Here is a 25127-nt window from a genome sequence, read left to right on the forward strand (position 1 = left end):
CTTCAGGCGAGCTTTTTGAGACCTCCCCCGGCTGCGATCGGCTATTCTCGTCTACTGTCGAGGCGAGCCGCAACGCGTCTCAAACAAGCCTACTCTCTAGGGCTCTGGTACTGACGAAGGCTAGCCTCGCGATATGTTACAAAATCACGCGAGAGTTGCCACTTGTTTAGAATTCCCGAAAGATGGCGGCGGCGCCTCCGGATGAGGCTACCCTGCAGTCTCGCATCAGTAAGTCAATATACTCTACCATATCAGTTTCACTTTTGAAAGGACAGTGATAGCCGATACGCTGTTAAAATGCACAGAGACATAATCTCATTTTAAATGTGCGGCGGTCAGCCATAGCATTTTCCCGAGGGAAGATATAAAGCCAAGAGAGCGAATGTCATTAAATCAAAAAGTGCAGTTCTCGAAAAGGAACAAACTCCGCCAGATAATGATTCACCGTTTCTGTAATGAGCGTTTTGGACTCAGATTGTGTTACCTGCTGACAGCTTGAATTTGGGGAGGCTGCTCAAACATGGCAAGCTTAATGCTAGCTAACTCAACCAGCTAGGTAGCAGGCAGCCAACCAAAGATCAAACAAGCCACTTGAACGAACCATATAACCAGGAACCATACTTATTCAGTTCCCCAGTTAACCATTTTATGCAATCACAAAACTCCTGTTACAACCAGAGAATTGATAGTTTGCACACAACCAACATCAGCCTATGGTTATCACAGGCTTCTGATAAGATCAAACTTTGCTTCTTAATAAAGTGAATAACCACTACGCAAAAGGTTAATACGGCCAGGTTTGACAGACTTCACACATCTATGTAGAGCAATCACACATGGAAAGTCAGGAAACTGGTGTTTTGTCATATTTTTTGTTGTTCAAGAAAACGCAACCACATGCAGCAGTTTTAAAGTTTGTATATACAGCTGATGCAGAGCCTAATGTGTTCCTTTCACATAGACAAGGCCACCAACCCTTTGAATAAGGACACTGACTGGGACATTATCAAGGGATTTTGTGATCAGCTCAACAATGATCCAGAAGGGTGAGATGATGATGATGATGATGAGGATGTTGATGATGAGGATATAACACCAGTAATAAGCAAAATACAGAATCAAGCAATATTCCAGCTGTTGTTTGAAATTATAATAACTGAGTTTATTCCAGTTTTGCAGCTCTGTAGAAAAACGTCTTATAAATCACATGATAATTCATACATAATTCATCTATGCATATTTGTACAGAGTGATTTTTTTGTGGAACATTCAATGTGTTGCCTTGCAGTATTTTGTACACGTATAAGTGTACATTTTGTTTTGTATCAGACCCCAGCTTGCAACCAGACTCCTGGCCCACAAAGTCCAGTCTCCTCAGGAATGGGAGGCTATGCAAGCACTTCTGGTAAGATATGAAGTATAAAGGTCTTGAACAGTAAAGTAACATTAGAAGCCTCTTCTTTTGAAGGCTTGTCCATTTAAATTTAAAACAAACAAACTCTAAAATGTTCCCAGGTTCTGGAGACGTGCATGAAGAGCTGTGGGAAGCGATTTCACATTGAAGTGGGAAAGTTTCGCTTTCTCAATGAGCTCATCAAAGTGGTGTCACCCAAGGTAATGATCCCTGTTATTTATACTGCTATGCTTATGTCTGCAACTGTACATCTAAGATCATTAGGATACTGTAATGGAAGAATAAAGGAAAAAACACATTTGACTCTAACCTTGCATTATTCCCTGCTTCTCTGCAGTATTTGGGAACCCGGGCCCCAGAGCCAGTGAAGAATAAGGTGATAGAAATAATGTTCAGCTGGACAGTGAAGATGCCTCATGAGACTAAGATAGCAGACGCCTATCAGATGCTGAAAAAACAGGGTGAGTGCAACAAGAAGACAATGAGAAGCCATCAAGATAAAGGACACGGTTCTTTATCTTCAGGTTTCTCATTCTCTTCACGGTACATTTAGTGTGTTTTTTAATAGGTTCCCACCTCAAGGCTTTATCAATGCTTTTATTAGTTTCCATTTGAACTGATAATGTGTTTTTTTTTGGTTACCAATATTTTCCTACAAATAGTAGTTTGTACAAGGAGGTATCAGTTCTCCTTTTTGTGGCGGTGACCCACATGCATGGGACTACTGCCTTAGTCATGCTAAGTTGCATTGAGTGTTTTGAATAATTCTCCTAAGTTACTACAGTGTAATTCATACTTATGTAGGGTGTGAATGCACCATATATTTGCATTTTGACAGAAAGCAACTGACTTTCTTGTTAATTGCTTATTTATAAAAATAATCGTATAAATAAACGATATTCATACAGCCCCTTTCACAACACATGCAGCTCAAAGTGTTTTACAAGAGAATCAAATCATTAGCTTGGCTATTAAGAAAATAGGATATAAAAAAAACACAAAGCAATCATGAAAAACATAAAATAACATCATATATTAACAATGATATTTCAAAAAAGTGCAATTTTTGGACAATCCTTTAGCTATCGACAGATTTTGGGGAGCTTTTTCTAAACATTTTCTGCATAAGAACAGCCTCAATAATACTTTTTTAACACTAGACGACCTTATGGAATGGTTTCGAACATGCTCAGATAAGCAGTTGGAGAGGTATGAAGATGCTCAACCATTTTGGGACTTAAAAAAGAAATGTGAAAACAATTCTCAATGTAATTTGTAGCCTGATCTTCAAGAGGTGTGGAGAACAATGTTATGGCATCATTATCGCTTAAAGGCTTACATCATGGACAGCAGTTGAGTTCCAGGTGACGCAGACCCCTCTGAGCTGTTTACATGTGAGGTTAAGAGGGTCCGTGTTTCTCTTCCAGGCATTGTGAAGGTAGATCCTGCACTTCCTGAGGACAAGCCCCTCCCACCCCCAGCACCCAGAGCCAAAAACATCATCTTTGAGGATGAAGAGAAATCCAAGGTATGAGTAGTGATGAGGAGGCACTTTGGATAGGGTTTAAAAAGAAAGGTCTTATTATATATATATATATATATATATATATATATATATTAGAAAAATGCTGTACCCATTGAATCACTTTTTAAAGTGAACACCGTGTGGAATCATCCAGGGTTTACAAAGTCCTCTTCCTCTTTCTTTCCTCTCCCTCCTCTTTCCTGTTTGTGTAGACGCTGACTCTCTTGTTGAACAGCACACAACCAGAAGATCTAAGAGCGGCAAACAAGCTCATTAAGGAAATGGTCCAGGAGGTGAGTCATCGCTCATGGTGTGCTGTACGTGGGCCCACATGCATGTGCGTCTTGGTTTTTCCACCAGTTTAACAAAAGACCCACCCAGTTATGTAGCCTGATCATTAATACATGCAAATAGTGGTCCTAAGGTCTTTTCAAAAAAATGTGTCGTAATGCTTAATACTTAAAGGTCCCATGTCATGCTTTTCTGGTTATTACCCGTCCCCTTGTGTGTTATGTAGATTGTTCTGCATGTAAACGGGCTGCAGAGTCACAAACCCTCAAAGTACACCCTGTAGCGAGTAAAACTCTAACACAGAAAAGACCTGTCTGTGCTGCCCCAGAACGCCTCGTTGGAGTTTTCCCATTACGGACTTCCTCACACACACACTCGGCGGGACGTTGCGAGGCTCGCTGCTGCGAGGAATGGGACACTGTGAGCTGGCTCACTGGTGTGGGGTCAGCGAGACACCGCGGAACTCAGCCTGGGCACACACACAAACTCCCAGCCTCCCATCCTTTGTCATAATCACGCCCCTTTGGGATCCTTGTGTTCTGTTTCCAGGACCAAAAGCGTGTGGAGAAGGTATCAAAGCGACTGAACGCCATCCAGGAGGTGAAGGAGAGTGTAAGCCTGCTGAGCCAGATGCTGGAGGGCTACAGCAGGGAGAGCTGCTCCCATAGCAACCAAGAGCTCATTAAGGTTAGTGCAGCTCAGCACATTTGAAACTGTCTGCAGAAACGGCCTCACAATCGTGCCTGCACCACAGCTGCTGTTTCACTGTTTTTAACACATGTGTATTTTCAGGATCTTTACCAGCGCTGTGAAAAGATGAGGCCGACACTTTTCCGGTTAGCAAGTGATACAGAGGACAGTGACGAAGCACTAGGTACGGTTTCTGAGCTCTGTTGAAAATAAGCCTTTATTTCAGACACTGTTGATCATCATTCAATATTTCTGCCAATATTGTAACATGTAGGAGTTGTATGTATGCTGAAGGGCACAGGAAATACAAGTGTTACTGGATGTGGTTAGTTCAAACAGATTCATTTTGGCAAGAATAAAAAAAATACTAAATTTAGATCAATTTTTTGAAGCTTAGATTTTGCAATTCAAACATTTGAAAATCAGACTTTAATTTCAATTCTTACAGATGTATGACTATGATTTATTAAAGGTTTAATAAAAAAAAAAGCCACTTTACATTTGTTTTTGCTTTCAGCTGAAATATTACAGGCCAATGACAGCCTGACGCAGGTCATCAACCTGTACAGACAGCTGGTGAAGGGAGAGGACGTGTCCAAGGACGGTCTCACCACGTCCCCACAGACAGGTTTGTACATGGGTATGTGGTTTAAAGTCCTTCCGTTTCTACCTGGCATTTCTGTAGACATTAAGATCATAAATGGCTTTTTTCATCTGGAATTCAGGCGGCAGTAGCTCAGCTCTCGTAGACCTGATGGGACTTAACGCATCCGCAAACACAGCAACATCCGACCCAGAGCCCCTCAGCCTGCAGACCCTCATTCAGAACATGGGCATCAGCCTCCTGGATGATGAGCTCATGTCACTAGGTAAGCACATAAAACTCATCTGGCTTGTAAGCGCTAAGGTAGATTACTAAGTTTTACTTTTTTAACAAGCCAAAGAGTTTGAGCCAGCAGTGTAAGCACATTGTGGTTTAGCCAGATGTAGCCCAACATCTGGCTAAACCACATCACACATTCACAGCCTTTTTAGATTTAGCCTTACACATCACAAAATCTGACATAAGAAGTGATTTAGCAGCAGGGGCGGATCTACGGGGGAAAGGGGGGGAAGCTGCCCCCCTAACTTTTGTGTCCCTAAAACTTTAAGGCAAGGCAAGTTTATTTATATAGCGCCTTTCAGCACCAGGCAATTCAAGGTGCTTTACAAAAATGAAAGACATTCAGACAAAGGCATTTAAAAACAGTAAAAGATAATGAAAGAAACATTAAAAGAAAAACAAAAAATGAAAGACATTAAGAAAATGGCATTTAAAATCAGTCATTAAAAAGAAAAGCTAATAAAATAAACATTAAAAGTTACAGTGCAGTCTAAGATATGAATAGTTCAATTATTTCGGTTCTTGATTTTTTATTTATTCACAGAACCTCCCTTTGGAAATCCGAACATTTCCGTCCCGATTGTTAATTTAGACTGATTGTTTTCACCATGTTTTGCTCGCATGACATCCACAATCGGACCCTCAGGAGGGTGTACTAGCCCCCTACTCTGCTTTGCGTTCCATAACAAAGTCTTTAAGTGTTACCTGAACACCCCGTGTTACCAAAACACTATTTTTCACCCGTCGGTGATGTGATACTTGTTCCTCAGTACAAATCACCCAAAAACTGATCGTAAACCCTGGCTACGATGGATATCCCAAATATGTACTTGTAGAAACAAACCCACACTATGTCCACAAGCTTCTCAAGCAACGAAACAAGCAGTTCATTAATTAAAAGTGAATCATTTTAAATATCATCTTAGGCCCGTTAAAAACGTAGCTACGGCCCTGCATCAAACTGCGGAGCGGCGTTCACACAGACCGCGGCTCACAGAGCTGCAGAGAGACCGAGCTGTCCCAGCACCTATGGATCAGCTTCCCCTGGGAGCATTTCCCCTTCAACTGGTTTTGTTTTTAATAAGGACGAGAGCTTGGAACAAAATATTAATAAAACGCTGGTGTTTGAATCGATAGCGTTTAACAGACGATCGCTGTTTGGGACGTTACGTTACAAAATACTACGCAGACAGCGCTAGCTGGGAGATCGATCACTTTGCTAAACTATGCGGTACTATTAAATCCACGTACACTACACATCACAGCCATGAGGCCAGATAAATTAAACCAGGATACATCCTTTACCGTCAAACTGGATCTAAACACAGCTGCCTGTGTGCGTTTGATAAATACTTTCTGATTTTATATTTATTATAGACTATGCTAATTATTAGCTACATGGCCCTAACGTGTAAAGTTATACAAGCATTTGTACCAGTGCTTTTCACAAGTAGACTCTTGCAGGACAGAGTATCTGGAGTGATTCAACAACAACAAAAAGACATAGGCCTATCTGAGAAGTGATCAGGACGAACAGAAAGAGGAAAAGGAAAAGAGAGTTCACTGAAGAGACCAGGAGGGTCAGAGCAGGAGGAAGAGGAGGAGATGAAGACATTGGTGGTGAAGAAGAAATGTATGTGAGGAATAAAGATGAAGTATCAGAAAGAGGGCCAGAGGCAGGGATCAGGAGGCAGATGAAGCTCCAGCTGGACCACATGGTATGTTCTTATTCTCCTTACATGTTCCATTACAGCAGCACAATCTAGCGGCTCTTAGTATTGACAAATATGTATTGAAATGTGTTGCTGCACAGGTCACCTTTAGCTCTCTTAAGAGATGGGTGATGTCATTTGTGTACTTAATTATAACTAAGTGCTTTTACTGTACTTACAGTAAACAGAATTCTAGGGTATCATGAGTACTTTCTGCTGTTTTATACTATATTTGAGTTTGTTTGTCTGAACACCTTGTTTCTCTTGTGCATTAAGAACACTTGTGTTAGGGCATGATTTAACAATAAATAGGTTATATAGTATGAAATACCACGTACGGTCCGCCCTCCCATGCCCACCCTGGCATGACTTCTTGCCCCCCCTTTGCCACCCCATGTAAAATGTTCTAGAACCGCCACTGTTTAGCAGTGAATTGAATCGTTACAATTGTAATATGTTACCATACGTTTGACTGCATTTGAAATAACCTGTGTTTGTCTCTGATCTTTTAGGATTGAATGTAACGGAGAACTTTGACTCTCAGAACACTTTTCGGGTACGTAAGTTAAGACAAAACTGTTCTGCTCAAATTGAAAGCCGATATGTCAAATCGAATAATGAAAATATGTCTTGGTCGCTAACAAATACTCCACATAAAGGCTTTAATACCGCTTTCATTATCAAACAGTTTTAACATCATCTCGGACTTCTTATATAGTTTTTGACAGACATCCCTTCACCCTCTGTTTGTCCCCTCAGTCCTCTGATGGCACAGAGTCCTCTGCTGCATTGGGCCCTGCCGTGTTGCAGCCCGCTGTGGTCCAAACAGCGGCTCCACCAGCAGGGGGCCCCGCTGCTCCACCCAAACCCATAGAAGGGCTGGACCTGTTGGGGAAGACCTTGTTACAGCAGGCCCTTCCTCCAGAGAGCCAGCAAGTCAAATGGTTCGTTAAACAGGTTTTTGCTCCCATCACAATCTCCTCAATTTGGCCTGAAATATAACACGGGAGACAAAATGAGGTGGTGTGTATGCTCAAAATGTAATACTTTATTTTAGTCTGGTTAGAGTAAACTGTTTGAGTCTGGTGATATTTGAGATATTTTCAAAACTGTTTTTTAATTTAAATATCAATATTTCAAGCTTATATTTTGTTACTTTTCCATCTGAAGTATTTTTCCGATAATATTAATTCAAGGACTGTCAGAGTTTTGAAAATGAAACAAATGTTCCTAGTACAGTGACTTCAAACATATATTTGATTTGAATTTTCTTTTCTAAATGTTGAAGTTTCCCATAAATTGTACCAATATATTGGCAAAAATATGATTTTTCTTTTGGAACTATTTACAATTTCTCAAGCGTTCTTGTCCAGCCTGCAGTTTAATCAAAGTGTCACTGAATGTTGTCATGTCACTCTTCATAGCCCTAAACTGTTTAATACAGAGCAGTAGTAAATGACTTGTTGAAGGGACATATGTGTGTTTTCTACATGCAGGGATAAACTCCAACCTCAATCCAGAGTCACTTTACGAGACATGCAGACCAAGTCCAACGCCAAACCTAAAGCAACCTCCATCTCCTCCAATCCCGCTCCTGCTCCTGTGCCCACTTTCAGCCTGGCCGTCCAATCAGAGCCTCCGGACTCTCTCCTCCTCCCCAATCTCAGTCTGGCAGTTTCTGCTGACCCCTACGACAACATCTCTCTAGCTGACGTTACCGTGCCCCTGGAAGCAATCAAGCCTAGTAAGCATTCAACGGCCATCAGAGACACTTTCTCTCTTTGATTTCCCTCCGCATCACAATCTGCTGTTGTTTTTTCTCCCTATTATAATATTCCAGGCAGCTTATTACCAGTGACTGTATTCGACAAACACAGTCTCCGGGTTTTATTCACCTTTGCTCATGACTGTCCTCCATCCCGGCCCGAGGTGCTGGTGGTGATCATCTCCATGCTGTCCTCCGCCCCCATCCCCGTCACCAACATCCGCTTTCAGGCCGCCGTACCAAAGGTAGGCCCTCCCTTCCCGGCCTGTAATAGACCATGATGTAAAAGTCAGGTGGAAAACGTTTATTTTGACTTGAATAACATCTTGCTTTGGTTGTGTCTAGGTGATGAAGGTGAAGCTGCAGCCCCCCTCCAGCACAGAGCTCCCTGCCTATAACCCCATCCTGCCTCCAGCTGTCATCACACAGATCCTGCTGTTGGCCAATCCTCACAAGGTACTCTGCCATCCGACCCATTTAGAAATCATTTTCATCCGTTAGTGTCGGCCTCATTCAGGGCGATAGTCTGATATCATTGGCGTCTATTCTAGTTTCTAAGTACCAAGATTTTTTTAAAGACCACATCATTTAAAAGTCAAACTCAAATTCTTTGATACATTTCGAAACCATATCTTTCACGAGTTCCTGTTCCTAATGCTAACTCCCTAGCTTTGTATTGTAGAAAATACGTCACGTCATTGGACACAATAATAGTCTTTGCATTGATACACTTTTGTTTTTGCAAGAAAAAACAGCTCTATATATATTCACTGAAGGTTATTAACTCGTAGTCATGTACATGCTGTAGGAACAAGAGTGCGACATAAACCATATCCTCCTTACATTCATCTTTGCTCATGTGTTTTTGAATAACGACATGCATACTTCAAGGTCAAAAGCAATGCATTTGTAAGACGATATTGCACCTTCAAGCAGTGAGATTTGCAACATTAATCAGATTTTATTTTCTTCTTCTCCTCTCAGGAAAAAGTACGTCTGCGTTACAAGCTGACGTTCAACCTAGGGGACACATCTCACGATGAATCCGGAGACGTGGACCAGTTCCCGCCCCCCCACACCTGGGGGAGCCTTTAGGCCGACCTCCTGTCATGATCTGCTGCTGCTGCTGCTGCTTCCTTTTAGATTTCGGTTGAAGTTGTCCCTCATCGCTGGCTTTGAGGCGGGACGGCCTCTCCCTCACTGAACGGTTTCAAACTCTGGTTTGGTGATACAAACTGAAATGAAACCGTCGTGGCTCCAGCTTCTACTTTGTGCCTTCCTTCGCAGCCTTCCTGTCTTTATTCCATCATCTCCGCCTTCCTGTGTTTCGTACATGCTTTTTCTTCAATCATTCCAACGCAAACTGTCAGAGGAAAGATTCAATGGGGAAACAAGTGGAGCCTATTTAAAAATGAATGTGTGCAGTTGTCCACATAACAAGCACTCCTCAGATGTCGCATGTCATGTGAAATACATGTAACAGCTGGTGTTTTGCATTATTTCAGTTTTTTTACAAAACCCAATCAACTCTGAAGTAAGGCACATTCCTACCTTTTTCCATTTTGAGCTAACGTGTCCCACAATCAGAGCGTTTGAGTGTTCTGGGTTGCTATCATTATTTTCTTTCCGTTTGTTAAAACCGCTTTTCAGTTACATGCTTAAAGTGATGTTTACGGTAAGACCAAGAGCCAGAACACCCAATGTATTCAAACTATGATCAGTAGGATATATTTAAATAAATGTCCTATAAAATGGTTTCAGCACTACTTCAGTGTTCAAGAAGCAGCTGCAGCAGCAATATGGGATATATATATATATATATCAGAAATCAAGTGGCGTAGGGAAATGAAGAAACTCAATTTAAACATCACTTTGAATACATGGCGATGATTTTTGTTACTGTTCAGAGTTGATCTGGAAAAGTATGAACACAGATGTGTCCTGGGAGCATAAATGATTTATTGGTACTTTTAAATGATTGCCTTTGTTGTTATATTTGTGTCAGAGCAGGAAAGGTGCAGGTGTTATGGAATTCAAACGTCATTAATTACATCTGTCTTTGAAAAATGAAGGGAGCTAAATCTGACCCCGTTTAAATTATATTGTATTTTTAATTTCTGCACTTTTTAAAAAGATTGGGAAACTTGTTTTGATATTTTCACTCGGGATTTTGAGAGTTATTTTACACAAAACAATCGTTCATGCACTTGTTTTAATTTTGCACATGAAACCATTCCATATTGCCATACATTGTTTTTTCCTGCCGTGTTACTGTGGCTCCACCCGAAGAGGGACATCACCGTTGACATCCGGTTTGATTCTACCACATGTGCCTGAGTTATGATTTTTATTTTGCTTTGTACATATATGTAAACAAATGACTCAGTTTCTCTTTTCAAATGTTCTTATCAGAAAATACTTTGTGAAACATGTTACTGAATCATCCTAATCATCCACGGTTATTGAGTTGATTGGAGCACTTTTAGGATCATAAAAGGCTACAATAAATTGGTAATGGAGGCAGACTGGGTCCAACTGAGAGAAAACGTTTCTAAAATAACACATGTGTTACAAAAATAAGGATACAGTAAGAGATTCAGTTTATAAATATGATCAATTGAACAACTACCCATGAAGTAATAATGATAGTTATAACCCTGATGGTAGATCAACTTACATCCTCATCACAGTGACATCGATCTGTTTTATAGGCTGCTTCCTTATTCTGTGACTTATTTAATTTGTATAGAGATTTGCCTATATTTATTTACAGATACAGTAACACCAGACAGGAAGTAAGAAAGCAATAATGAGACAAATGTCGCCTCAGTATATACTTTTCAAGCAGATTGTAAATAATGTACATGTGCACGATATATGTAAACTGCATTGAGCGGCCTGTCACAGGTTTGTCTTCGTCGTCAGATACAAACGTATCTTGTTGACTCATTGCCTTCGATTAAAAGGGCCATATTATGCTTTCTGGGTATTCCCTTTCCTGCAGTGTGTTATATAGGTATGTGTGCACATGTCAATGGCCTACAAAGGCTAACCCCCCCCTCTCCAGAAACACGTCATTTGGACTCCTTTTTTTTTGTTCTGTAACAAAAAGACATCACTATGTAACACTCACTTCTTTTGGCTAGCCCTCCAACACATTGCATTTGATAGGCTAAAGGGCAGGACATCTCTGAGCGGTTGACCAATCACAACAGAGCCAGCTAACCAATCAGAGCAGACTGGGCTCTGGTCTCAGACAGAGGGTGAAAAGAGGTGCTGCAGCACAGGTAGTATGAGAACAAAAACAATCTTTTTGAACATTAAAGCATGGAGACAGTAGAGACACTACATACTGATATGAACCTGAACATCATGGGGCCCTTTAAAAATGACACATGTATTGCTGCCTTTATCTTCTCCATGGTATCCTTTTCTTTAGGACGTGCGCTGGGCCTTTCTTTGACTGGAGAAGCAATAATGAGAATATGGCTATTTGGACTTTAATCGGAGTGTTGGACCTTAAAGTAGTAAATCAGCACGGCATCTATGATCTGTCTGCGCTGATGCAACCTTAGTTACAGAAACAACTACCGCACCAATACTATGACCAGGAGAAATTGGATGACAAATGCATTTGCAGCCATCATTTTGTATTTGTATAGAGGTGTATTTAGGGGTACGCTAAAAGGTCATGTGTTTTTGCAGGGCCCCATCTTCAAAGGTTCACATAACACCCATCCTTGGTCACATCAATCTTTTACTAAAAGTACCTACAGTATATGCTTCCGATTGCAGTACACTGCAACAATGACTAGATGCATGGAAGAGCTGCCATCCTTGAATAAATCAGACTGGTGGACCCATATTTACTTGAGCAAGCAAAACAAAGTAACGTAGGGAAGTCAAACGTGTAGCTTAAGACCCAGAACATGAAAACTATCTGTGAGGAAGGGACATTTCCATTTGTGCTCCTAATGTAAATAAAAGCTTCATGCCATGATGTATATTATCAGTAAAAGCAACAACCATGTACATATTGCTGGGTACACATTGAGAATGTACTACAAATATATGTATTAAAGGCCAATAAAGTCATTTGTATGGACTTTACCCGACATAAATGGTATGAACAATAATTTGCAAAGGAGAAACCGCTTTGATTCTGTTATTTATTAAGAAATTAAGAACAGAATTAATTAAAAAAACAAGCAAGAAACCAAGTCAACAGTCTTGAAAATAATTCAGCCTTAGCTATGATGCTTATTTAAGAAATAAGAGTTCAAAATTACAAGTAAACGGAAGCATACGTTTGAAATTGATAGAGGATAGGAATAAGTCAAATAGTGGTTTCATGGTATCAAAAGAAGATAAACGGCTTCAGTGTTCAGAATAACACAAACACAAACTCAATGAAACGATAGAAGAACAAAACAAGTCTAGCATGTAGAACGTGATGAAGCTAGAACACCTGACGCTGGAATGGGACGGTTTATACAGGATGAAAGAAATTCCTATACATCAGCACGTTCAACCATGCACCACGTAATGTGTGCTAGATGTTTGTTCTACCCAGAGACTTTACAGCAGCCATCAACTTCTGCCATGGAAAAGAACAACATTGCTCCTCCAGGTCACATGGTCGAGAGCAACTGAATGAAACTGGGAAATTAGAAATCATGTCTAATAACTTGAAGGATAAAGGTTCTAGTTTAAGGTGGGTTCAACATATGGAACAAACAAACAAACATGTTAGCCCTTAAATCCTTACGTATACTGCCTATTCAAACCCCCACCTTAGGTAGAAGACAAAAAAATGAAATAACACACTGAGTGGCCGCAATGAACTCTGCACCTCTTCCTCGTAACTCTACTTCCGGGGAGGAGGAGGGCCTGAAGGAGGAGCGGGTGGAGCAGCAAAAGGGTAAGGAGGCTGCCCCATGATGCCCTTGAGCGGTGGCTGTAGAGGAGCGAAGGGCCGAGCCATCAGAGGAATTGGCCCCCCCGCTGATGGAGGAGCAGAAGGAGGCTGGGCAAACTGACCCTGCAGCTGGCTGCTCTGACCTCCAGGGGGCGGGCCTCCGCTGCGGGAGCTGTAGCCCCCGCTGCCGCTGTAGCTCTGGAACTGATCGGAGCCACCAGAGTTGTAGCTACTCCTTTGCCCCTGGCTTCTGTCCCTGTAGGAGGAAGAGGAGTGGTTTGCATCATGGTTGGTGCGACCGCCACTGCTGAAGCCATTGGCGCCATCTTTGCTGCCACCACCGCCATATGTCCGGCGATCGAAACCCCCCTGGTACGTGCTGTTGGAGTTGTAGGAGCTGTTGCCACGGTAACGCATTCTGCCGCCTGTAATGAAGATAAATGTCAGTATTATTTTATCTCTTCCATTCAACAATATGATGGACTGAGATACATTAAAGAAGTAGTTCACCACGATAATGACGATTTATATTTTGGTTACCATCCGGGTATCACCTTCAATTCTTGAAGAAAGCTTGTTCACGTGTTTCCATGGTAACAAAGAATTGACAAAACTGAAAGAAAGTCTTGAAGATTCACCTGGACTGTATCGCAGCATTTGTTTGAAACAAACTCGGTGCAGTTGAATCAGAGTCTCATTCATCCAGTGATATGCTCACCCTTACCACAAACCTCACTATTTGAAAAAAAACACGAAACTGTTTTACGCTTGCAAAGTCGTGCTTCTTGGCGAGTCCCAGTGTTGTACATGATAAGGTTTTGGCAAAATGCATGTGTTTTGAAAGTAGTGAACCAATATATTGATTAATGACACTTATGATATAGTTTAACTGTTGATGCCAGATTTACATCAATCAACATGAACCAATTTGATTCTTTGCTCATCATGGAGCCATGTGGAGAGAATGACGTTTTTCTTTAAAAATGCAAGGTAACACGGGGTCGGGTTGATCATTTTGGGAGTCATTGTGCTTACCGTTTCCACCACGCCCTGAATCCACCAGCTGGAGCAGTTTGGGGTTGACGGCCTGCCGGGCCTCAGTCAGAACCCGGACCAGGTCCCGGGCCTGTCGACAGTTCCCCTGGGTGAAGAAGGTGTAAGCTGTACCCGTGTTGGTGCTGCGGGCCGTACGTCCAATACGGTGGACGTAATCCTCCGAGGAGTTGGGGTAGTCATAGTTGATGACGAACTTGATATCTTCCACATCTTTATCAGCAATGAGGGAAATTTAAAATATATTATAAAAATGCTACTGGAGAAACAATTTAAATTCCACTTAAAGAGCTGATGATTTCAATTTAACTACATCATATACATTAACTGTATATGTATGCATTCAATTAAAGACATAACATGTCACTTTAATAAAGATCTAAATAAATAGAGTTACTTACCTGCTCAGTCAGACACTGCTCAAAAACTCCATGCATCCATACGTAGATTATTTTCAGTTAACCACCATTATAACTGAGTTCAAACTAATACAGTTGATCAAACTGAGCTTGACTGCAGGTTTTTTACACTGTTCAGAACCATGTTTCGGCTTCATAACCTTCACACCAATCTGATCAAAATGTTCCGTCTGTTTCTTATTACAGAAGAGGTGGGGCTCGGACAGCACTGCTGATTTATGACTTATAAATGGACCTTTTGCCCTCCATCATGACAGAGGGAAGATACATCACCAACCCTGAGCTACTGAGTGACGATGTGCCTTTCTTTTGATTGAAATCTGAGCACGAGGAAGGTACCTGGATGTTATGGTGAGCTCATGGAGGAGATAAGAGAAAGGGCCGGTGAGGTACTTACCCCCGTCTTGTTGTTGTTTTTTTACAAAGGTAGTCGGTCCCCCCTGATCAGTCCTGGTTTCTAGTGAGGGGCTGAGGGGGAGGGAGACAGGACTCCTCCCTCACCTTCTGCACACACCAGCAACGTCAGACAGGAGCAGAACCCTTTAACTCAACGGCTGGTTCTGTTGCTCTCTCGCTGCATTGCAGGACCCTCCTCAGACCCCGGCCAGGACTGGATCCAGACGAGCCCGTTTAACTCCCTCTCCCCTGTCTGCTCTTTTTTTTTTTCTGGGACGGACCGATGAGCAGACAAACAGGAACCTCAGGCTGCTCCCAAGGAAGGCTCGTTGGATTTAAGGGGGAACCATAGTAACTGAAGAAGATTAACAGGGCTTTAATCCGTCTAAAGCTAGCCAAGCTTTTACTTAATCGTGACTTAAGGGCGGACGTGAGGGGGGCAGCAGCGCAGACACTTACAGCTGCGGTGTGCTGCCAAACCCTGAGAGGAGAAGAGGGGGAAAAAGAACAAGGACATGTCATAGGGATTTATTGTTTTGGCAAGTCAAAGACACCTCACTTATCCCCCCTTCTCACATTTATCCTGCTAACAAATCAGATTAAAGCTTTACTGTGACCGGTTATTAATCTGTCCTACTCAAATGCATCCGCAGAACACAACAGTAGGTATTACTTAGCTGCATTACAGCAATGAAACAGCTACACAGTTTCAGATGAGGAGAAACGGGTTATAAGAGCAGTATCTTGAAATGACTTTGTACTGATACTATGAAGGAGACATAATAAAAGGTGTGCAGACGGGAGAATCTGCTTTCAGGCAGCGTGCCAATGAGCCCCGGGTGAAGGAAGATTTTTAACTGCAGTAACAAGAAACAGACTATAAACCCAGCAGGCCTGCAGCCTCCGTGCTATAATGCACAGTTCATTCAACTGTCAGTTTCAAATAGAAAGGCCGGGAGATTCTTAAATTTGATGTGCCAAATGGATCACAAACCTTGTTATTTTCACACATTATAGTGCATACTTTACAACCTGTATACTGTGGGGAAAACCTAGTGTGATATTTATTATAAAGACATGAACAAACTATCATAATATCCCCCTGATAAAAAGACAATTCTTTATTTAATGTTGTGCTAGAATTACATTGAGTTCATTACCAGGCTTTAGCTGGTTTCCTCTGTAGTATACTTACCTATTGGTCAAAAAGTAGAGGTCTTTTTACTTGTGTTACTCCATAAGTTAATAATACACTAAAAGTTATTTACAGAACAATGTAATCTTCACATCAAAATATGATCATGTGAGCGATAATGTGATAGTGTGAGCAGACATACCCAGACCACGAGACGCCACGTCGGTAGCAAGCAGTACAGGAGCTTTACCGCTGCGAAATTCTGTAGAAATAAATACAATATTTGCAGGAATTAGACATGGGAATTATCATCATCTCCAATCGTACTCTTCTGCTGGAGTGATGGAGTTACTATTGTGTAATGTCCTTGGCCCCTCTGACAGATGAACAACCGTTTAGACGAGGAAATGGGGAGGAAAGTGGCAGCCCTGTATTATTCTTACCTGCAAGTACCCAGTCTCTTTCTGGCTGGCTCTTGTCTCCATGGATACACATTGCTGGCCACCTATACAAAAAGAAAAGAAACATGATTAGTGAGACCCTGAATAGCATCCGCCTATCAGATATTCACAAAATGGACACTTCAATTATTGTCAACATCGTTTTAGGTCATGGCAGACAATATTTTCTCACCCATCCCGCCTCATCCTCCTGGTGAGTTCATCACAGCGCTTCTTTGTCTCCACAAAGATGATGGTTTTGTTTTCTTTTTCAGCCATTATCTCCTCCATCAGCTGAAGAAGTCTGTAGCCAGGAAGAGACAATAATAGCACGTCAGTGGTACTTGTGAAAGGATAAGATCATTTAATAAGATAATGAGAGTTGATAAAGACAGAACATCATTCTACAGTCAGATATTTGCTGATTGGCTATCCTTACTTCTGGTCCTTTTCAGTCTCCATGCAGACATCGACAATCTGCAGGATGTTGTGGTTGGCACTGAGCTCCAGTGCGCCAATATTTATTTGGACATATTCCCTCAGGAAGTCCTCGGCAAGCTGCCGGACGTCCTTCGGCCAGGTTGCACTCCACATCAGAGTCTGTCTGTTAGGCTAGGAGGCAGGGAGAGAAAGGCATGATTTAACTGAAGAATATTCTATATATAATAGGTCAGTGGGGACCTTTTAAAATCAGACACCATGAAGGATCTTAACCGAGCCTACCCTGATTTGTTCAACTATCTTGCGAATCTGTGGCTCGAAGCCCATGTCCAGCATGCGGTCTGCTTCATCCAGCACGAGGTAGGTGCAGCGCGTCAGGTTAGTTTTCCCGCTCTCCAAGAAGTCAATGAGGCGACCTGGTGTGGCGATAATGATCTCAACACCTATCAACAAATCCGAAGTAAAAAAAAAAAGATACACACACATTATTAGATTCACACACCAACCTATATACAGTCGAATGTTGAGTGTTCTATCGTCAGAATATATCATGTTTCCATACATTTAAATGTTTTTGAATTGTATTAACATGTTGGCATAAAGGGTGAGATTTTCACCTTCGACTGTTCCCCACACAAAAGCTGGGAAAGTACCCAGTTTATTTTGAAAATGTATTTTTATTAAAAGATTAATGAATTTCAAATGAGTTTGTATAATTTATTGCATGTGGCCATCATCTACAACCAAACCTACCCCTCTCGAGGTCTCGAATCTGTGGTCCTTTGGGTGCTCCACCATAGACACAGGTGCTTTTGATACGGGACGACTTGCCGTATTCAAGTGCGACCTGCTGAACCTGCTGAGCCAGCTCTCTGGTTGGAGCAAGGACAAGACACTGTGAAGAGAAGAAGAAGACGAATGAGGATGGGTTTTCTTATTTTGTACACACGACACACAGTATGATTTAGACAAAACACTATCTAACACACTATATGGAATATGGAATAAATGTGCACTCACAATTGGGCCATCTCCTCTCTCCAGGTACGGCTGGTGGTTGATGTGGACAATAGCAGGAAGAAGATACTGCAAGGAATACAAAATCCAATAAATACCTATTCTCGTGTTGAAACGGTCAAACCAATTCAGCTGTGCTGCTGTGCTTCTTCAATAGTTTAGGCATTTTAATTCAAAAGTTTTCTAAGTATATAAATGAATTTCTATTTGAGTGTCATCATCATGCAGGATGATGCCGGGCAGCCTTACAGCCAGAGTCTTTCCGGAGCCAGTCTGAGCGATGCCCACCATATCCCTGCCACTGAGGGCCACAGGGAAGCCCTGAGCCTGGATCGCTGTGGGCTCTTTGAAGTGCTGCTGCATCAGCACATCCATCACATACTCTGCCAAGAGAAAGAGGAGGACAACGTACAAGAGAGTTACACGATGGACTTCATTTGGTTTCTTCATTTCAGTCTTTCCATCCAAAGGACAACCCCTTTTTAAACATACCACTTGTCCTTTACTATCACTGTTCATTAACTTATTATTTAAACTCTTAGATGTTGGTTAAAGTGAGTGATCTATTTTATGAGGTCATGTTTCCCTGAGATTAGACATTTTTCGTTTGTATAACATTATTATGTATTTATATATTATACGTATGTAATATATATTTTAGTTTACTGACGAGGAAACTGCGCCTGGTGAAAAGCGGGTATCGCCTTTGGGCATCCAGAGCCTCTGACGGTAATCTCCTTGTTCCTGCGAAACTCTTCCATTTCAAACTGGATATTATAAAGAGAGGGGAACAAATAATTAACATACATTTGGACATGTGTATACATAGTAAACATCTTTAAGAAAACCTGCTGAAATGGTTCTCGTTTATTGAACAACTATAATTTAGAGGATATTTTACATCTGGCATGGTGTAAAGGTTGTCTATATACATGCAAGTTTATTGACTCACTCGCTTATTGTTTGTGAGGGACTGGGACAGAGACAAATATAAAGATGTACCTGACTGAGGTGTTGGACCTCAGGGTGTTCAGTATAGAAGTTTTTCTCAAATTTTGGCAGATCATCCATGTTCCACTTCTTCTTGCGGAGACGCTCTCCTGGATTTCCAAATTTCATTGGTGGAGGTCCACCGCGACCGCTCATGGCCCCAAACCGTGGCCTGAGAAGATAACGGTCAAGAGATAAAGGGCGATGGGGTTTACTTGCATAATGTTAATAACGATGAACAGTTTTATCTGTATTTGAGGTTTGAGGCTGAATCCCTATTCCCAGACTAACTCTTAAAAAATACATTGCAAAGACAATAACTTTTGGGGGGGAAATGCTACAGTGTCATGGCACTGCATTTCCCCACAGGGATACATAAAGGTCCATCTTATCGTACAGACTACTACAAAGTAGAACAACACTGCACGACATTGGGAAAATGTAGCTCTAGTGAAGAGTTTGACTTTATTACTTTCCACCTGTCATAGTATGTCATATAGTATAGTAATATCTCTTCTTTGTTGTGAGGTAATATGTCAACATATTGTCTTGTTAATTATGTGTATAACTTTGCCTTCATTTAAAAGAAAAACTCCACAAGGGGGCGCATGAAAATGTTTTGTATGTGGAATGTTTTTCAAGTTCCACCAGTCTGTACACGACCAAATTGTTTCTGTACTTGTTATTTTTCTTAGTGCATGCATATGCCTTTACCTACTTATGTGAGGATTGACATTATGATATACAGTTTTTGTCCAAATGTGCTTTATTATACATAGCCATAATTGATAGAACTATGATTTATGCGTCTGTACATTTATTGGTTATTTTTCTTCACTCATGTACAAAACACACTATATTTGGAGACCAGTTCAAGTTTGTGCTCCAGTTTAGACGATAAAATGACCTTTACCAAGTGAAATGTTTACAGAGTAAACTACAAACTCCAGAGAGGCCTTGTGGTTGTTTGAGCTTTTACTGCGTTCGTGATGCATTTAACGAAAAATACAGCAGCCATGATTGTTGGGTAATTCTTAAAGTGGAGTTTAGACATCGTGTGTAAATGAAGTGCGTGTTGTTTAAATATTCATAACACCTACCTGTCTCGTCCATGGTCTCTGTCTCCGTAGGAGGAACTCCCTCTCATGTTGGCGAAAAAGTCAACTACAGTAGCTTTCGGGCAATATGTGCAAGCAAACTGAGCTTTAGCGAATTACGACGCTTTGTTTCGGTTATTTCCTGATAAAAAATGAAAATACGTGCAATTTAAAATTGCAAAACGGTCTAAGAAGATTCTAAGACGATAATTTCGCTTACATACGGAGTAAACAATTATTGTGTGCGTCACAGAACAAAACAGTCGCTTCGCTCCTTGCCCTCTTTAGCGACGTAACTTCCACTAGTAATTATACGTAGCTGTGTGTAATTTAACGGACACTACGTACACATTTTTTCTAAGTAGTAATGGTGAATTGTGCTCGTGTACACGTTCGTGCTTTCTAACGGTTGGTGGCGGTGTGTCAAAAACTGGGTGTTAAGCCTCATTTTTGGCGAAGAAGAAGAAAGCCTTCCAGGAAGTTCACACGATTGGACTGGATTTGCAGCATTTACTGCGTAATATTCTGTTCAAATATGAAATATATAAATATTAAGCCATACAATAATAAGAAGTAACTGGCCTTTAGAATAGTATGAAAACCTGGAGTTTGCATAGTGGACCTCGTTTAAGGAAATGCCGTTGTTAATTCAAAATAGAGCACTTGACCGCATTACCTCGACAGGGGAGCTGTTCGACAGACATCCACATTTAAAGGTTTGTTTCCAGAAAGTGTGGCTACATTTAGCTTGTAGAGAAACTGTCAGCAGTTACATTTACTTTTCTGTAAGTGAGCACTTTATGAAAGACTGGATAACACCAAATGGGTATTTATATACTATGTATAACAGCATGGGGGCGTTACATATGGTGGCAGATGCAAATCAGTCAGGGATAATACAACTATCTGCCAAATTATGATTTTTGTTTTTACATCTAATAAAATGTAGACCTGTGAAGACTAATTATTATCAATTTCTGTTAGTGTTTTGATTTCAATGTTAGAAATCCACAAATGAACATTAACGCAACACATTTATATTTTACTCTAATGTCACAGGAAAATGCAAGAACATTTCGCTCCCAGCCACTTGTTGATGTCGACCCAAAGTGCCTCTTGTACGTCCAACAAAGAGAGTTTGCAGCAACAACACCAGCAGACAGTAAGTAAAACCTGGTGATTGGTACAGAGTCAGACCATCCAAATATCAGACCTTGTCTTTTCTAAGCTCAGGAAATGTTACTGGGAAATATATGTGAAATATATAAACTTCTTGCTCTGAAGAACTAGACATATGTGCCCTTACGTTTTGGGACATTCTCTTAAAGAGGCCCTATTATGGTTTTGGGGTTTTTACCTTTCCTGTAGTGTGTTATATAGGTTTTTGTGCATGTCAATAGTTTGAAAGGCTGAAATCCCAAAGTCCAGGCCAGAGGGAGTTTCTCTCCCACCCACCCAGATAGTAGTATAAGTTAAAAATATTGGGTCATAATAATAATAAATGCTTTTTATCTTCCCTTTGACAGAATCTGTTTCAGTAATCGGATCTGGTGATGCCACCACCTGCCATTTTGTTGTGCTGCGACACACCGGTAACGCTTCTTTCATTGAATTCTCACTGTGGGCCCTATTCTGCATGTGTATATATATAGTAAGGATATATGCCATCATTTTTTTTTTCTTAGGAAGTGGAGCTGTTTGCCTTGCCCACTGCGATGGTTCCTGCACCTGGTCTGAAATCCCGCTTATTGTGAAAGCTGTGACATCACTGAGTAACGTCAGTAAGGAGGGCAGGTACGAAACACACAAATAAAGATCAATAATTAAAGTATCAATTATATTCCTTTATACTTTTACTTTACTTTCCATTATGCAGACTTGAGCTCCATCTTGCTGGAGGATTTAACGATGAGTCAAAAACATCCCATAAACTCAGCCTTAACATACTGGGTATAGTCTTTCAAATTACCTAATTGTAATAATGCTGGCAGCATCTTAGCTTTGTAACACTTACAAATCATTACTTTTTAAAAACCTTTTACAGCAGCTTTCCAGAAACAGAAAGAGGACATTCATCTGGAAACATGCTGCATCACAGGTAACTTTGTTACTCATTTACTACTGTTTATAAAAAGTTCACTTCTTCATCCAGCTAACCCTTCTGATCTATTTTTTTGTAGAAATGAATGACATTGTTGTTGATGGAAATCATAGTCCTGTAGTATATGGCATAGGTGAGTGATGAATATGCTACTTAGTGAAATTGGTGCTTTAATGGCTTGAAATCTCTAATATATTGTGTGTCTATGTCTGTTTTTGTACAGGTGTAAATGTTAATACAGGGGATGTGTTTCCTTCGTCATTTACTCACAAAGGACCAGCAGAGGAGCTGCGGTCAGCAAGGACCTTCACTGGGGGACAGGTACCACAGATATTTAATGATGTTTTCTCTGTGAGACACAATAACTATTTCATTTGAGATCTCACTATTCCACTTTTTGTTTTAATGATAAACAAATAAAAAATACTGATTTCCTCTTTAAATTAATAATGTGGTAAATGTTTTATAGGTATAACTAAAAGGACACAATAAAAGGTTACAACAATCAACAGAAAAATTATTGGCAGATATTTTTGATAAATATAATTTTTAAGCAAAACGACAATTCTGTATTTAACATCTCAAATATGGAGAATTTCTGCTTTCCACTGTTTTATATCCTAATAAAGTGAATGTCTTTGGGTTTTGGACAGACTAAACAAGACTTTAAAGAGATCTCCTGGGAGTTTTAAAAACACGGATTGACTTATATCAAAATATTAAACAGCAACAGGAAATAAAAAGCAGATGAATTGATGATGATTGGCAGCCGTAGACGCAATCTCAGTGCAAAGATTATTAATTACGTTTTTTTCTTACAGATGGCAGACATATATGACTCGAGTAGAGGCCTCGTTAAAATTGGCCCTTGCAGTTGGTCCCCAAATCTGGATATCGGCTTCTGGTTGTCACAAGAGGATGACACTATTTTGAAGGTAAAGGAATATGGAAGTAAATAGTCATAAAAAGGATCAACATCATCTTTTGTTATACTTTCCTATGTTTCACGCTTAATTTAAAGAATCTATATGACATTGTATCTTGTAGATAAATAATCATTATTACAGATCCAGGGGAGGGGGGTGATGTTATTTCCAAGATCAGAGTTGTACATTTCTGAGAAAAAACGTGATAATATTTTCTCAAACTTAAAAAGGTACAATAATGGGGAAAAAGCCCCTCACACTTTGTAACTTTAATTAAAAAAAAAAAATGTTTTATTATAACACATTCATCATTTAAATTGCAATATTTTTTATTTCTACATGTCGTGCTTATATCTCTAAAAATGTGCCCTTTTTTATCACAATATTTCTAAAATGTCATCTTACCACTTTTACTAGAAAGTGTCATAACAATCTTTGACTAGTATCTCTCTCTTGCCCAGTACCTGTCCACCTCTCCGCTGGCTGAGCCGCCTCACTTCGTCCAGCACATGAAGACCACCATCCAGTTCCTCCTAGAACACCCCAGCTCTGACAGCCTGTTCCCCGGGGGGCAGCCGCAGCTCTACCACAGGTCGGAGAGGGGGGACTGGGAGAGGGCTGCGTAGTCATAGAGCCTGCCTCCCACTAGACCTTAACATTCAACCTGTTTTTGCCTCTCGCTCAATGGATACACTATGACCCATCCACTTGCTGTCTGTTTTTTTGTTCATCGTGTCTTATCATGGAGGTGTATCCCCCCCCCCCCGCGCTGTATGTCTCATCTGGCTGGTCCAGTAGAGAGAGCAGACGAGTACAAGTGAAGCTGTTCATGCCTGTAACATTTAATTTGTTCCCACTCCTAAGATGTAAAGTCTGCAACTTGCGTAACACCTGCTGTTGCAGTAAGTTAATGCCCCACTATGCTTGACTGTTTAGATTATCAAAGGAAATAATTAACAATCCTCCTGTCATATCCCCATTGCCCAGTAGTTAAGGTCTGAGACCGCGAGCGATTACAATAGTTATCATTTGGTTTTAAGCCCAAAAGAGATGGCTGCATTCTTTTTCCAAAGCATCCTCTCATCTATTCATTTCCTGCTCTGCATGTTGGGGATATCATTTGACAGTTTATAGACATTAAGAATTCCGACTTCATTTAATTGCCTTTTATATTTTTGTCATTGAGTTGGTGTTTTCAGTTACTCTGTCAGCAGGTGTGTTTAACTAAAGCTAGTGTTAAGTCTGAAAACCAATCAATTTCTGAGAGATATAATATCAGTCTAAAACATACATATGATTTGCAACTGCATGCATGTTGTTAGTGGGGCTAAACCACCAAATATGTCAAAAAAAAAAAAAAAAAGCCCAATCTACTTTTTGAGGAAAACTATAAGTGGGGAACTTGCTGCAACACAAATTAAGAATACATTTATTTTTGGCATTTTGTCTAAAACATTGAGGATAATATGTATTGCTATGCCTTCCACTAAAAACGCAACTTCCTGGGGGAACGAAATATAATATTTCCTCATATACTGCTGTATACTTTGCCATGAATGTGTGTGTTTTAGGAAACTTGCATGTGTAAATGTGTATAGCTATATGGATCCTTGTCAAACGCAACAGAATATGATTTTACTAGATGTGTTTTTTGAGATTGTTGAAATTAAATCAACACCATACTTTATAAGGCCTTTTCATCAGCTGTGTTATTCAGAAGGTTGACGGGTGCTTAAAGCATTCAGTGCAACTTCATGCAACTTGTGAACATACTGTACCTGTTGCTAAATAAATGTTAACTGGTCCAATCTAGTTTAAAATGGTCAACAATTGATTTTCTTCAGAGTGGAATATAACAATTTTGGTTTCAGGAATAGCGTTTGCCAACTACTAAGTCCACCATTTGAGAACATT

At 40.6% G+C, this 25127-nt stretch overlaps 3 protein-coding genes across 4 annotated transcripts; 2 read left to right on the forward strand and 1 right to left on the reverse strand.

The window, feature by feature from the left end:
* Positions 1-163: 163 nt before the first annotated feature.
* gga1 (golgi-associated, gamma adaptin ear containing, ARF binding protein 1) lies at positions 164-11259 on the forward strand. Its single transcript, XM_034092689.2, has 17 exons — positions 164-228; positions 962-1046; positions 1330-1405; positions 1516-1614; positions 1752-1875; positions 2842-2942; positions 3152-3232; positions 3780-3917; positions 4023-4104; positions 4438-4548; positions 4646-4789; positions 7028-7071; positions 7275-7459; positions 8012-8259; positions 8356-8525; positions 8626-8736; positions 9265-11259. Exons 1-17 carry the CDS (start codon positions 183-185, stop codon positions 9373-9375), a joined length of 1956 nt encoding a protein of 651 aa, XP_033948580.1. The 5' UTR covers positions 164-182; the 3' UTR covers positions 9376-11259.
* A 1176-nt stretch (positions 11260-12435) lies between these two features.
* Positions 12436-20449, reverse strand: ddx17 (DEAD-box helicase 17). The gene is made up of 13 exons (XM_034092804.2): positions 20190-20449; positions 19102-19261; positions 18770-18866; positions 18349-18482; positions 18103-18168; positions 17836-17977; positions 17365-17525; positions 17081-17253; positions 16835-16945; positions 16645-16706; positions 16404-16463; positions 14234-14464; positions 12436-13623 (listed from the first exon to the last, which is right to left on the reverse strand). The coding sequence occupies exons 1-13, from the start codon at positions 20234-20236 to the stop codon at positions 13148-13150; spliced, it is 1920 nt and encodes a 639-aa protein (XP_033948695.1). The 5' UTR covers positions 20237-20449; the 3' UTR covers positions 12436-13147.
* Positions 20450-20581: 132 nt separating this feature from the next.
* Positions 20582-25110, forward strand: ntan1 (N-terminal asparagine amidase). 2 transcript variants are annotated; one of them, XM_034092998.2, is made up of 10 exons: positions 20582-20902; positions 21246-21348; positions 21713-21778; positions 21872-21980; positions 22063-22136; positions 22234-22284; positions 22367-22420; positions 22511-22608; positions 23109-23222; positions 23675-25110. In XM_034092998.2, exons 1-10 carry the CDS (start codon positions 20822-20824, stop codon positions 23837-23839), a joined length of 915 nt encoding a protein of 304 aa, XP_033948889.1. In that variant the 5' UTR covers positions 20582-20821; the 3' UTR covers positions 23840-25110. The 2 variants fall into 2 exon arrangements, with proteins under 2 accessions (XP_033948889.1, XP_033948819.1); XM_034092928.2 differs by having other exon boundaries at positions 22231-22284; positions 23675-25108.
* Positions 25111-25127: the final 17 nt, after the last annotated feature.

Source organism: Pseudochaenichthys georgianus, chromosome 1, assembly GCF_902827115.2.
Source record: "Pseudochaenichthys georgianus chromosome 1, fPseGeo1.2, whole genome shotgun sequence".
NCBI classification, from domain to species: domain Eukaryota; kingdom Metazoa; phylum Chordata; class Actinopteri; order Perciformes; family Channichthyidae; genus Pseudochaenichthys; species Pseudochaenichthys georgianus.

What these genes read in the sequence shown, in the direction of transcription:
- gga1 (XM_034092689.2), top strand. Translation starts at nt 183, where the DNA reads ATGGCGGCGGCGCCTCCGGATGAGGCTACCCTGCAGTCTCGCATCA. An exon ending in ACTCTCAGAACACTTTTCGG is followed by an intron (nt 7,072 to 7,274) that starts GTACGTAAGTTA and finishes TTGTCCCCTCAG; the next exon opens with TCCTCTGATGGCACAGAGTC. An exon ending in TGTTGGCCAATCCTCACAAG is followed by an intron (nt 8,737 to 9,264) that starts GTACTCTGCCAT and finishes TTCTCCTCTCAG; the next exon opens with GAAAAAGTACGTCTGCGTTA.
- ddx17 (XM_034092804.2), bottom strand. Translation starts at nt 20,236, where the DNA reads ATGAGAGGGAGTTCCTCCTACGGAGACAGAGACCATGGACGAGACAG. An exon ending in GAGACTGAAAAGGACCAGAA is followed by an intron (nt 16,946 to 17,080) that starts GTAAGGATAGCC and finishes TCCTGGCTACAG; the next exon opens with ACTTCTTCAGCTGATGGAGG. An exon ending in CGTGGCGTCTCGTGGTCTGG is followed by an intron (nt 14,465 to 16,403) that starts GTATGTCTGCTC and finishes TTGCTGATAAAG; the next exon opens with ATGTGGAAGATATCAAGTTC.
- ntan1 (XM_034092928.2), top strand. Translation starts at nt 20,822, where the DNA reads ATGCCGTTGTTAATTCAAAATAGAGCACTTGACCGCATTACCTCGACA. An exon ending in AGCAACAACACCAGCAGACA is followed by an intron (nt 21,349 to 21,712) that starts GTAAGTAAAACC and finishes TCCCTTTGACAG; the next exon opens with AATCTGTTTCAGTAATCGGA. An exon ending in AGGATGACACTATTTTGAAG is followed by an intron (nt 23,223 to 23,674) that starts GTAAAGGAATAT and finishes TCTCTTGCCCAG; the next exon opens with TACCTGTCCACCTCTCCGCT.